Source organism: Mustela lutreola, chromosome 4 (assembly GCF_030435805.1).
Source record: "Mustela lutreola isolate mMusLut2 chromosome 4, mMusLut2.pri, whole genome shotgun sequence".
NCBI classification, from domain to species: Eukaryota; Metazoa; Chordata; class Mammalia; order Carnivora; family Mustelidae; genus Mustela; species Mustela lutreola.
The window spans coordinates 150,585,132-150,599,081 of record NC_081293.1 but is presented as its reverse complement, the minus strand read 5'-3'; the positions used below and the strand labels follow the sequence as shown (position 1 = coordinate 150,599,081).

Genomic DNA, 13,950 nt, shown 5'->3' with positions numbered 1-13,950 from the left:
GACCATGACCAACTGAACCTTCACTGTCTACCTGCACGTACCCACCAAACTTTGTCCCACATTTTCTTTTTATAAACCTTGAAGCATTTTCGGTATTTTGGAGACAGCCTTAGGGACACTACTTCACTGTCTCCCAGTGGTGGCCTCACTGAAATAAATTCCCTTCTTTTTTTCACCACCGCTCATGTCTCTGCCTCTGTATTTTGTCAGGGTGAGTAGCAGAGCCTGGTCTGTTTCAGCTCCCCAGAGCCAGATCCTCTCACACTCCTGAATCTTGGCTACATGGATACTCCACAGAACAGTAAGGGTGCTTTTTGCTCTCTTTTTCTTTCTTTCTTATTTTTAAGCATAATACCACGAGGCCAAAGATAACAGAAGATTAGACAATAGCAACACAACTCCACAAGCTGGAAAGCAGAGGGATAAGTGTTAGCTGACTTACCAGAACTGAAAATGTTGGATCTTAAAAGAGAAGAAAAACCAAGAAGCAATTTGATTACCTCCACAAAATTGTGGGGTTCTTAAGAGGCCCAGGGATTATTACCCTGGGTACCAATGAAAATAGGGGTTAGAGCACCTGGGTGGCACAGTTGGTTAAGCAACGGACTCTTGATCTCACCTAAGGTCTCAATCTCAGGGTCATGAGTTCAAGCCGCTCACTGGACTCCACACTGAGCAAGGAGCCTACTTTAAAAAAGAAATGAGGGGCACCTGGGTGGCTCAGTGGGTTAAAGCCTCTGCCTTAAGCTCAGGTCATGGTCCGAGGGTCCTGGGATCGAGCCCCGAGTCAGGCTCTCTGCTCAGCAGGGAACCTGCTTCTCCTCTCTCTCTGCCTGCCTCTCTGCCTACTTGTGATCTCTGTCTGTCAAATAAATAAATAACCTTTAAAAAAAAAAAAAGAGGGCGCCTGGGTGGCTCAGTGGGTTAAGCCGCTGCCTTCGGCTCAGGTCATGATCTCAGGGTCCTGGGATCGAGTCCCGCATCGGGCTCTCTGCTCAGCAGGGAGCCTGCTTCCTCCTCTCTCTCTCTCTGCCTGCCTCTCTGCCTACTTGTGATCTCTCTCTGTCAAATAAATAAATAAAATCTTTAAAAAAAAAAAAAAAAAAAAAGAAAAAAAAGAAAGAAAGAAATGAAAGGGGTGCCTGGCTGGCTCAGTGGGTTTAAGCCTCTGCCTTCGGCTTAGGTCATAATCCCAGGGTCCTGGAATCAAACCCCACCTCGGGCTCTCTGCTCAGTGACAAGCCTGCTTCCTCCTCGCTCTCTCTGCCTGCTGGTCTGCCTACTTGTGATCTCTGTCAAATAAATAAAATCTCAAAAAAAAAAAAAAAAGAAAGAAAGAAAGAAAGAAAGAAAATGGGGGTAAAGGAAGGAATAAAATGGAAGAATTAGGTGAAAATTTATGTATAATGACTTGATTCCTAAATTATCTAGAACACTCCCACACTGGGCATTACCCCTCATCCACTGCAGAAAAGATGAGATGCATTTTCTGAAGCCAATAAAACAGTTGAAGGCTTGGGTACGACACTGAAAAATCAGGGAGTAAATGAAAATTTACATTTACATTTCACTCACTCAGTAAGGCTGAAACTACCCCTCCTTCCCCTGCCTTTTCCTCTCATTCAGATCTTAGAACACCTGGAGGCTTATACTCTCCAGCAAGAGACTAGAAGTCCTTTAGGGAATCTGACCAGCTCAAGAGGAAAGGACTAACTAAATACACTGATATTTGTGATACCACAAAGAAACAGACACTGATATTTTATACAAGAGAGGTTGGCAGGACTTTGTCCCTACTTCCTGGAAGATGGCCTCTAAATGTTTAGAATTTCCTAGTAAGAGTGTCTTGTTCATGGTGGGCCCGTGGGGTCCCACCTAATAGTTTATATTAACAAGGTGACTGAGACTGGGCCTTTAGATAGTTTGTGCTAATAAGATGACTTAGAATCGGGGCTGGGCATGCCAGAAAAGACCAAACTCTGCGATTAGAGAGTCAGGACTTTTCAGTAATGTCAGATGAGGCAGAAGGGCTGGAAATAAAATTCAACCATGTGGCCAATAATCTTATCAATAACACCTACACAGGGGTGCCTGGCTCAGTGGGCTAAGCATCTTCCTTTGGCTCAGATCATGATCCTGGCATCCTGGGCTCCCTGCTCAACAGGGAGACTTCTTCTCCCTCTGCCCCTCCCGCTGCTCGTGCTCTCTCCCTCGTTCTGCATGCGCTCTCTCTCTCTCTCAAATAAATAAAATCTTTATTTTTTTTTAAATTTATTTGAAAGAGAGAGACAGAGCATGAGTGAGGGGAAGGGGCAGAGGGAGAAGGAGAAGCAGACTCCTGGCTGAGCAGGAAGCCCAATGAGGGACTCAATCCCAGCATCCTGGCTGAGATCATGACCTGAGCTGAAGGCAGACGCTTAAGCAACTGAGTCATTCAGGTGCCCCAAAATGAAATCCTTAAAAAAAAAAAAAACCTCACACAATAAAACTCCAATAAAATTTCTGAATACGAAGTCCAGGTGAGCGTCCCCAGTTAAGAATATGGTCTTAGGGGCACCTGGGTGGCTCAGTGGGTTAAGGCCTCTGCCTTTGGCTCAGGTCATGATCCCAGAGTCCTGGGATCAAGCCCCACATTGGGCTCTCTGCTCAGCAGGGAGCCTGCTTCCTCCTCTCTCTGCCTGCCTCTGCCTGCTTGTGATCTCTGTCTGTAAAATAAATAAATAAAATCTTTAAAAAAAAAAAAAAAGAAAAAAAAGAAGAATATGGTCTTAATATGGTCACACATTGGATTAATGCAGACTGATTCCATAGGAGAAAACAACAGAAACTTTGCATTTGGAATGCTCTCAGAACTTGCCCTATGTGGTCTCCCTTTGGCTGGTTCTGGTTTTCTTTGTGCTATAATAAAACTATAATAGTAAGTATAGTGCTTTCTGGGAGTTTTCTGAAGTAATCCAACTCATTATCAAACCTAAGGGTGTAGTGTGAACACTCAAATTTGTAGTCAACTGGTCAGATCTGAGAGTCGTCTTGGGACACCCAAATTTGTGGCTAATGTGTATGTGGAAGATTATACCCTTACCCTGGAAATCTGGCCTAACTCCATGCAGTTGGTATCAAAAGTCATTACAAATATTAAGGATACTATCAAGGAAATGTCCCAGCCAGATCATATATAGTGAAAACCACCCAACAACTCAACACCTCCTATCAAACTTTTAGTGTCTCAGTCTTTAAAGAAGTCTCGGGGCACCTGGCTGGCTCAGTCAGTAGAGTATGGGACTCTTTTTTTTTTTTTTTTTAAGATTTTATTTATTTGAGACAGAGAGAAAAAGAAAGAGAGAACACAAAGAGGGGGAGGGGGTAGAGGGAGAAGAAGAGCAAAAAGCAGTGAGCACGGACTGATGCAGGGACCCTGATGCAGGGCTCTATCCCAAGAACCTGGGATCTTAAGAGCCAAAGGGAGACATTTAACTGAGCAATGCAGGCACCCTGAATGTGGGACTCTTGATCTCAGGATTGTGAGTTCAAACCCTGAGTTAGGTGTAGAGATTACTTAAAAAGCACAAAATCTTGGGGCACCTGGATGGCTCAATTAAGCATCCAACTCTTAATTTCGGCTCACGTCGTAATCTCAGGGTTGTGGGATTGAGCACCATGAAGAGCTCTGTGCTCAGCAGAGTCTGCTTGTCCCTCTCCCACCCCCTCTCCCCTTCTCCCCCACTCTCTGCAAGGATGTGTGCCCACGCTCACTTGCACTCTGTAAAATAAATAAGTAAATAAAATTTTTTAAAGAAATAAATAAAAATAAAAAGTTTCAAAAGGTTAAGAATTACTAGATATATCTGGATGAAACACAGAAACACTTCAGAAAACCTATCACTGATAACCTTTGAGAAATAAAGAAAACTCTTAGAAATTAAACATATTAGAGAAAATTACAAACTCCATAAGTTGAGTAAATACCTCAAAAAACAAGGCAAAAAGACAGAGATGAAAACTAGGATAGTCAATAAAGGGAAATTTGAGGACCAGTTCAGAGGGTCCAAATGCTGAAAAACAGAATTTCAGAAAGAAAGAATGAAAACAACAGTGAGAAAAAAGTTAATTAATTTAGGATATGTCCCCAAATCAAAGGGCATAAGTTTTAGGATTTAAAGTGCCCACGGAAGCTAGCCTCTCCCCATCTCCAAAATCATGGCAAGCTGAACCGGGGACGTTCCAAAGGTTTTCATCTTCACTACACTACCCAGAATAACTGGGGACTGGTGTCTGAACCCTGGGACCAGCCACTGATATATAGCTCTACTAAAATCAACTTTTTGGATGACAGGAATCAAATACTCCCTAGGTGAGCAATACAACACTGGAATCTCCTTTTCCAGCGGGACTGATTTTGCTGACACAAAAGATAAAGTGCTGCTGTTTTTCAAGCTGCAACCCAAAATAATTACCAAACAGGATCTACATAACAACATTCTTGTTTTATCTATGTTAGAATCTTCTACAAATTCCCTTTACCAAGGAGGCAGTAAGGCAGGTATTTGCACCAACCTTGTTAAAGGATCAGGAATGGAAAAAAAAATTTGATGCCAAACTTCGGAATCTTTTAAGTGATCTAGAAAGCTGGGTTGGGTATAGTTCTATGAAAATCAGACACTAAATTATCAAAATTGAAACTTAAGAAGATAACACATTAGGAGTGCCCAGGTGGCTCAGTCAGTTAAGCGTCTGCCTTCAGCTCAGGCCATAATCCTGACCTGAGTGGGATAGAGCCTCATATCCAGCTCCCTGCTCAGTGAGAATACTGCTTCTCCCTCTCCCTCTGCCTGCCCTCCTCCCCCTGCTTATGCTCTCTCTCTCTCTCTGTCAAATAAATAAAATCTTCAAAGAAAAAAAAAAAAAAGAAGGAGAAGACACCACGACGACAACACATTAATTATTCTTACACGAACTAATGAGTTCCAGTTTTGGAAAGAATAAGCACATCATGGAAATAAACAGATTAGTGAAGAAAGAACCAGTTATTTTAAATAATTATTTGAAACAAGTGCTAGAGTTGTGATTCTTACGTAGCCGTGTATCAGGCTTTTGATAAAAGTACTTTAGGATTCAATTTTCACTCGATTGAGCTCCATTTTAAAATCATGTCTTGGGACGCCTGGGTGGCTCAATTGGTTAAGCAGCTCCTTCGGCTCAGGTCATGATCCCAACGTCCTGGGATCAAGTCCCACATCGGGCTCCTTGCTTGGCAGGGAGTCTGTTTCTCCCTCTGCCTCTGCCTGTGTTTGCCCTCTCTCTCTCTCTCTCTCTGACAAATAAATAAAAAAATCTTAAAAAAAAAAAAATCATGTCTTGACGAGGAGAGCCAAAGATGGTGGAGTAAGACACCTTAGTTTTGTCTGGTCTTAAGACATCACCTAGAGGGGCATCTGGGTGGCTCAATGGGTTAAACCCTCTGCTTCAGCAAGGAGCCTACTTCCCCCCACCCGCCTCTCTGCTTACTTGTGCTGTCTGTCAAATAAAATCTAAGAAAAAAAAAAAAAAAAAAAGACCTCAGATAGATAGCTATCAAATAATTCTAAACACCTGTGAATTCAACTGGCAATCTAAGAATAGAATTGTTGCAGTTCTACAAACAGAAAAGTGACCACTTTCTGCAAGGTCTCTAATGATTTGTTTAGTGTCTATTTCCCTGGGGTCATTGTTGCCATTTTAGTATTTTATTCTCTCATCTCTCATTCATCTATTCTTCTTTGGGCAGAATGACAAGATGGAAAAACTCACCTCAAAAAAAGAGAACAAGAGGCAGTACTGATTGCCAGGGACCTAATCAGTATGGATATAAGTAAGATGTCAGAACTAGAATTCAGAAGAATGATTATAAAGATACTAGCTGGGCTTTAAAAAAAAAAAAAGCATAGATGACACTAGAAAGTCCCCTTCTGGAGAAATAAAATCCAATCAAGTTGAAATCAAAAAGCCTATTAATGAGATGCAATCAAAAACAGAGGCTCTAACTGCTAAAATAAATGAGACAAAAGAGAATTAGGATATAGAAGACAAAATTATGGAGAATAAAGACACTAAGAAAAAGAGAGATGAACAACTACTGGATCATGAGGGGAGAATTCGAGAGCTAAGCGATACCATAAAGTGAAACAGTATTAGAATACTTGGGATCCCAAAAGAAGAGGAAGGGGCAGAAGGTATAGTAGAGCAAATTATAGCACAGAACTTCCTTTATGTGGGGAATGAATCAGGTATTCAAGTCCAGAAGGCACAGAGAACCTCCCCTCAAAATCGATAAAAATAGGTCAACACCTCAACATATAATAGTGAAGCTTGCAAATCTCAGAGAAAAAGACAAAATCCTAAAAGCACTGTGGGACAAGAGGTCCTTAACCTACCAGGCCAGAAACATTGCATTGGTATCAGACCTATCCACAGAGACCTGGCAGGCCCAAAAGGACTGGCATAATACATTCAAGGTACTAAATGAGAGAAATATGCAGCCAAAAATACTTTATCCAGCAAGGCTGTCATTCAAAATAGAAGGAGACATAAAAAACTTCCAAGACAAACAGACACTAAAAGAATTTTGTGATCACTAAACCAGCCATGCAAGAAATATTAAAGGGGATCCTTTAAGCAAAGAGAGTGCCCAAAAATAACATACACTGGGAAAAACAGAGGCAATATAAAGTAACAATCACTTTACAGGTAATGCAATGGCACTAAATCATACCTTTCGATAGTTATTCTGACTATAAATGGGTTAAATACCCCAATCAAAAGACACGGTATCTTGGGGCGCCTGGGTGGCTCAGTGAGTTAAGCCGCTGCCTTCGGCTCAGGTCATGATCTCAGGGTCCTGTGACTGAGCCCCACATCGGACTCTCTGCTCAGCGGGGAGCCTGCTTCCCTCTCTCTCTCTGCCTGCCTCTCTGCCTACTTGTGATCTCTATCAAATAAATAAATAAAATCTTAAAAAAAAAAAAAAAACATGGTATCAGATTGGACAAAAAAGCAAGACTCATCAATATGCTCTGTGCAAAAGACTCATTTTAGACCCAAAGACACCTCCAGATTGAAAGTGAGCAGGTGGAAAACCATTTATCATGTTAATGGACATCAAAAGAAACTTCAGGTGGCAAAACTTACAGACAAATTAGACTGTAAACCAAAGACTGTAATAAAAGATGAGGAAGGATACTATAGCATAATTAAAGGATCTACCCAACAAGAAGTTTTAACAATTGTAATAATTTATGCTGCTAACATGGGAGAAGCCAATTATATAAATTAATTACTAAAATTCAATAAACACATTGATAATAATAAAATAATAGTAGGGGACGTTAACACCCTACTCACTGCAATAGACAGATTATCTATAGAAGATCAACAAGAAAACAAGGGCTTTGAATGACACACTGGGCCAGATGGACTTCACAGATATATACAAAACATTCCATCCTAAAGCAACAGAATACACATTCTTCTCAAGTTCATATGGAAGAGTCTCCAGAAAAGATCACATCCTGGGTCACATATCAGGTCTGAACTGATACCAAAAGATTGGGATCTTTCCCTGCATATTTAGGATATAGCAAAGGCAGTCCTAAGAGGGAAGTATATAGCAATACAAGCTTTTCTCAAGAAACAAGAAATACAACCTAACCTTACACCTAAAGGAGCTGTTGAAAGAACAGCAAATAAAGCCCAAACCCAGCAGAAGAGAATTCATAAAGATTAGAGCAGAAATCAATGAAGCAGAAACCAAAAGAACAGTAGAACAAATCAACAAAATTATGAGCTAATTTTTTGAAAGAATTAATAAGATCGATAAAGAAAAGAGAAAGGACCCAAATAAATAAAATCATGAATGAAAGAGGAGAGATCACAACCAACACCAAATAAATACAAATAATTATAAGAACATATTATGAGCAACTATATGACAACAAATTAGGCAATCTGGAAGAAATGGATGCATTTCTAGAGACACATAAACTACCAAAACTGAAACAGGAAGAAAGAGAAAATCTAAACAGACCCATAAACAGCAAGCAAGGAAATTGAAGCAGTAGTCAAAAATATTTGACAAACAAGAGTCCAGGGCTGAATGGCTTCCCAGAGGAATTTTACCAAACATTTAAAGAATGAATACCTATTCTTCTGAAGCAGTTTCAAAAAACAGAAATGGAAGGAAGACTTCCAAACTCTTTCTATGAGGCCAGCATTATCTTGATCCTAAAACCAGTCCAAGACCCCACCCAGAAGAAGAATTACAGACCAATATCCCTGATGAACATGAATACAAAAATTCTCACCAAGATACTAGCCAGTAAGGATCCAACAGTACATTAAAAGGATTATTCACCATGAGTGAGTGGGATTTATTCCTGGGCTGCTAGAGTAGTTCAATATCCACGAATGAATCAATGTGATACAATATATTAATAAAAGAAAGGACAAAAACCACATGATCCTTTAAATAAATCCAAAAAGTATCTGACAAAGTACAGCAACCTTTCTTGATTAAAATTCTTCACAGTGTAGGGATAGAGAGAATATACCTCAATATCATAATAACCATATATGAAAAGTCCACAGCAAATATCATTTTCAGTGGGGAAAACTCGAGGCTTTTCCCCTAAGGTCAGGAACACGGCAGGGCTGTCCACTATCACCACTGCTATTCAACATAAAACTAGAAGTCCTAGCCCCAGCAATCAGACAACAAAAAGAAATAAAAGGCATCTTTTTTTTTTTTTAAGATTTTATTTATTTATCAGAGAGAGAAAGGGGGAGAGAGCGAGCACAGGCAGAGAGAATGGCAGGCAGAGGCAGAGGGAGAAGCAGGCTCCCCGCTGAGCAAGGAGCCCGATGCGGGACTCGATCCCAGGACACTGGGATCATGACCTGAGCCGAAGGCAACTGCTTAACAACTGAGCCACCCAGGCGTCCCGAAATAAAAGGCATCTAAATCGGCACCAAAGAAGTCAAATTCTCACTCTTTGCAGATGACATGATACTCCAACCCAAAATTGCTAAAACTCAGACAGAAATTAAGTAAAGTGGCAGGATATGAAATCAATGCACAGGGGCACTTGGTGCCTGTGTGGCTCAGTCAGTTAAGCATCTGCCTTTGGCTCAGGTCATGATCCCAGAGTCCTGGAATTGAACCCTGCATGGGGCTCCCAAGTCAGCAGGGAGTTTCTCCCTTTCCCTCTCCCTCTGCCCCTCCCCAAAACTCTCTCCCCCTCCCTCCCTCAATAAAATAAAATCTTTAAAAAAAAAAAATCTTTAATCATCAAGACAGTATGGCACTGGCACAAAAACAGACACATAGACCAAGGAAACAAATAGAGAACCCCAAAATGGACTCTCAACTCTATAGTCAACGAACCTTTGACAAAGCAGGAAAGAATATCCAATGGAAAAAAGTCTCTTCAACAAATGGTGTTGGAAAATTGGACAGCCACTTGCAGAAGAATGCAACTGGACCATTTCCTTACACCACACACAAATAAAGACTCAAAATGGATGAAAGACCTAAATGTGACACAGGAATCCATCAGAATCCTAGAGGAGAACACAGCCAGCAAGCTCTATGACCTCAGCTGCAGCAACTTCTTAATAGACATGGGTTCAAAGGCAAGGAAAACAAAGGCAAAAATGAACTATTAGGGTTCATTATCAAGATAAAAATTATTATCAAGATAAAAAGCTTTTTCTCAGCAAAGGAAACAGTTGATAAAACCAAGACAACTGGGGCACCTGGGTGGCTAGTGGGTTGGGCCTCTGCCTTCGGCTCGGGTCATGATCTCAGGGTCCTGGGATCGAGTCCTGCATTGGGCTCTCTGCTCAGCGGGGAGCCTGTGCTCCACCCCCCTTTGCCTGTCTCTCTGTGATCTCTGTCTGTCAAATACATAAATAAAATCTTAAAAAAACAAAACAAAACAACTGACAGAATGAGAAAAGATATTTGCAAATATCCTATCAGAAAAAGACTAGTAGCCAAAAATCTACAAAGAACTTACCAACTCAATACCCAAAGAACAAACAAATCAAGTAATGGGCTGAAGACATGAACAGACATTTCTCCAAAGATATACAAATGGCCAACAGACAGATGAGAAAATGCTCAACATTACTCAGCATCAGGGAAATACAAATCGAAACTGCAAGGAGATACCACCTCACACCAGTCAGAATGGGTAAAATTAACAAATCAGGACATGACAGATGTTGGTGAGGATGCAGAAAGGGGAACCCTCCTACACTATTAGTGGGAATGCAAGCTGGTGCAGCCACTTTGGCAAACAGTATGGAGGTTCTTCAAAAAGCTGAAAACAGAGCCACCCTACAATCCAGCAATTACAGTACTAGGGATTTAGCCCAAAGATATAAATGTAGTGATTTGAAGGGGCACATGCACCCCAATGTTTATAGCAGCAATGTCCGCAATAGCCAAACTATGGAAAGAGCCCAGATGTCCACTGACAATGAATGAATAAAGAAGATCGATCACACACACATTGGAATATTAGTGAGCCATCAAAAAAATGAAATTTTGCCATTTGCAATAACATGGATGGAACTAGAGGGTATTATGCTAAGTGAAATAAGTCAGAGAAAGATAATTCTCATATGATCTCACTCATATGTGAAATTTAAGAAGCAAAACAAAGGATCATAGGGGAAGGGAGGGAAAAATAAAACAAGACAAAAATCAGAGAGGGAGACAAACCATAAGAGAATCTTAATCAAAGGAAACAAACTGAGGGTTGCTATGGGGGAGAAAGGTGAGGGGATGGGTAACCAGGAGATAGGCATTAAGGAAGGCACATCAGAGCATGATCATTATCTTGAGTCATGAATGTTACATCTCTTAGAGATCATAGGTACTAGTAAAGAAATAAACTTTTAAAATTGGGGGGAAAATAAAGAAAGTGCCCACTGAGGTCCTAGCACATGTATGAAAGAAATCCATACCCAGGGACATCATTTTGAAAAACTTCAGAACAGTACTATGGGACAAAGTTCTCACAAACTTCAAAAAAATACATCACATAAAAAGAATGAAGAATCAGAACAGCATTAGATTCTCAAAAAGAACACTGGAAGCCAAGGAGGGGGGAAAAGAAAAAAGCCTTTAAAAATCCAAGGGAAAACTATTTCCAAACTAGGATTCTATACTCAGTCAAATTTTCAATTAAGCATGAGGGTAGGGATAAAAAGATTTTTCCAGATATGCAAGGAATCAATACTTTGACCTCCCTTATACTTTTCTGAGGAAACAACAAGGATCTGTTCCCCTAAAATGTGGGAGTTACCAATAAAGAAGAAGCCACAGGAGTCTAAGGAATAGGAGATCCATAATGAGAGAAAGGTAGAGGGAGTTCCAGGATGATTGTGGAGTAAGATCCCAAATAATTCATCACCACAAGCCTAGAGAAGAAATAGTCCAAATCCAGAGCAGATCAGAAGGCTCTAGGAAAGATTTCAAGATAAAGAACATGATAAAATAGCTAATGTATCTAAATATACTGGGAGGAGACTTAAACTGTGGGGAGTTAGGGTAGAAAACTAGGCAGAGAAACAAAAATCAGTACTTACTAATTCTAGAGGGGAAAATAAATTTGTACATGAAAAGGAAAAGTAATAATGTACTAAAAGGCTCAGTAATGAATACCACTGACACAGTCCTAACAATGCAAACATTGAATATTGTCCTAACAAAATTGTATCAGGAAAAAGGCAGGACTAGAAGGACATGTGTGTGTGAAAGCAGTCTGGGGTGGGTGGGATGCAATTTTGGGTAAAAAAGAAAGCTGAACCCTCACTCTGCACAGTGGGAAGTTAACAGATAACTCTTATTATTGAAAAATCAAGAAGAAACTCACAGAACATGCTATTTAGAGACATGGAGGTAATCACCAAGTAAATCAGATTAAATAATTTTCTATGGCTGGCTCTAAGAAATGGGAAATTTAGGGACTGTTGAGGCTGGAAAGAACTGCCCTTTTTTATTACGAGACTCATAACACATTTTGATTCTTTAAATACATACATGTATAACTAAAAAAAAAAAAAAAAAACAAAAAAAACCTGAAATAGAGAAAATGCCCACACACTCATACACAAAGTGTTCTATCTCTCCTTTCTCTCTCTTTTTTTTTTCTAAATCCTGAAGACAAGAGAGAACATGGTATGCATATAGAACTTAAAACACAGCAGGAAGGGTTGGTTAAGCAAGCATCTGCCATCGGCTCAGGGTCCAGGCTGGGATCAAACCCGGTGTCAGGGTCCCTGCTCAGTGGGGAGTCTGCTTCTCCCTCTCCCTTTACCCCTCCCCTGCTCATGCACTCTCTCTCTCTCAAATAAATAAAATCTAAAAAACAAAACAAAACAAAAATCCACAGCAGGAACCCATGATGTGAAAGGGAGAATGGCAATAAATAAACAACAGGCAAATGTTGATTCTTAGGAATTGATAGATGTTATATAATTAAGTCTATATTGGCATAATCGGATAAATGTAAATGTTATAATGCTCCTATAATTGTGTATAAAAAGGTCATTTGTTTAGATACACATGTGGAAGTATCTAGCAGTGAAATGTCAAAATTTCTACAATTTAACTGGTCTTCAAAAATTAGACAAAACAGAATTTTTAACATGTTAATAACTGTTAAATCTAGGCAACAGACATATAATAACTGTTAAATCTAGGCAACAGACATATAGGTATTTAACATATTGTTTCTATTTTTCAGTACATTTAAAATTTTTCATAATAAAAAGTCAAGAAAAATTTGCTTTGGAAAGACCTATGCATGAAGTAATGAGTTGTATTTCTTTCCATAACTACGTTGAAATGGGGATAGGTTGAAAGGGAGAAAACCAGGAAGAATCTACGGTTATCTTACCATATCCTGCCATAGAAGCGCCATTCTCAACATCCGAGTTCTTATTTTCCTCTGCTAGAGCTTTAACATATCTTTTGCTTAAGTCTAGTATTTGTTCACGTAACTTGACACTGCTTTGATGTCTTGGTTGTTGAAAAGTATAGTGCAGTAACATCAATCCCCAAATGAGTCCAAATACAAGCAACAGTAAACTCAATTTCTGGGACATGGTTTTCCTTGAGATTGTAAAAACCATTTCTGATAAAAGCAAACACACTCAACTGAAGAGTGGTGATCAGCTGTAAGCCGCCAAACAACTAAGACTTCTGAAAGAAAAAAGAAAAAAAAAATCTCCTCCTCTAATATTGTATATTCTTCATCTTCAGCAAGGTTGCCTCCAACTCTCAATTAATTCTGTAAAATTGAGAAGAGAAAAGGGGATTAGTCTTAACCTATACCAGTAACAGACTAGATAATGACAAACTTAAGAAGAGATTCTATAAATCGTTGTGATTTGACACTGTATCATCTTCTTTGACAACTTTCAGTTTCATTTATATTGCTCTTCAAAATTTTAAACCAGACATAAATGCCAAGACACTGAAATGCCACCATGGTCACAAAATTCTTTGAATGACTTCTTGTCATTCAAACTCTTACAGACATTAGCATTCTGTTCAATAATCTAAAACTATGGACATATAATGAGATTCACAGGAGACTATTCAAATATAGGTTTCCAAACTAAATGTCTAAAACCTATTCCTCCTCCTCTTCCTTTAAAAAAAATATTTTTAAAGGTAGATGCCAATGTGAAAGTGAGAAATTGAGGAAAGGTGGGATGCCTAGGTGGCTCAGTCAGTGAAGCATCTGCCTATGGTTCATTTCATGATCCTGGGGTCCTGGGATCAACTCCCACATTGGCTCCCTTTTCCATAGGAAGTGTGTTTCTCCCTCTCCCTCTACTGCTTCCCCAGCTTGTGTTCTCTCACTCTCTCCCAGTCAAATAAAAAATTAAAAAAACAAATCT

At 39.7% G+C, this 13,950-nt stretch overlaps 1 protein-coding gene across 4 annotated transcripts in view; it reads right to left on the bottom strand.

Annotated features, from left to right (window-relative positions):
- Window positions 1-13,950, bottom strand: part of CCDC126 (coiled-coil domain containing 126) — a 50,660-nt gene that overhangs the window by 19,492 nt on the left and 17,218 nt on the right. For all 4 annotated transcript variants that reach the window (XM_059171359.1, XM_059171360.1, XM_059171361.1 and 1 more), the window contains one exon: window positions 12,942-13,334. In XM_059171359.1, the coding sequence (XP_059027342.1) occupies window positions 12,942-13,176 (235 nt within the window). In that variant the 5' untranslated portion in view covers window positions 13,177-13,334. The remainder of the gene's footprint in view (window positions 1-12,941; window positions 13,335-13,950) is intronic.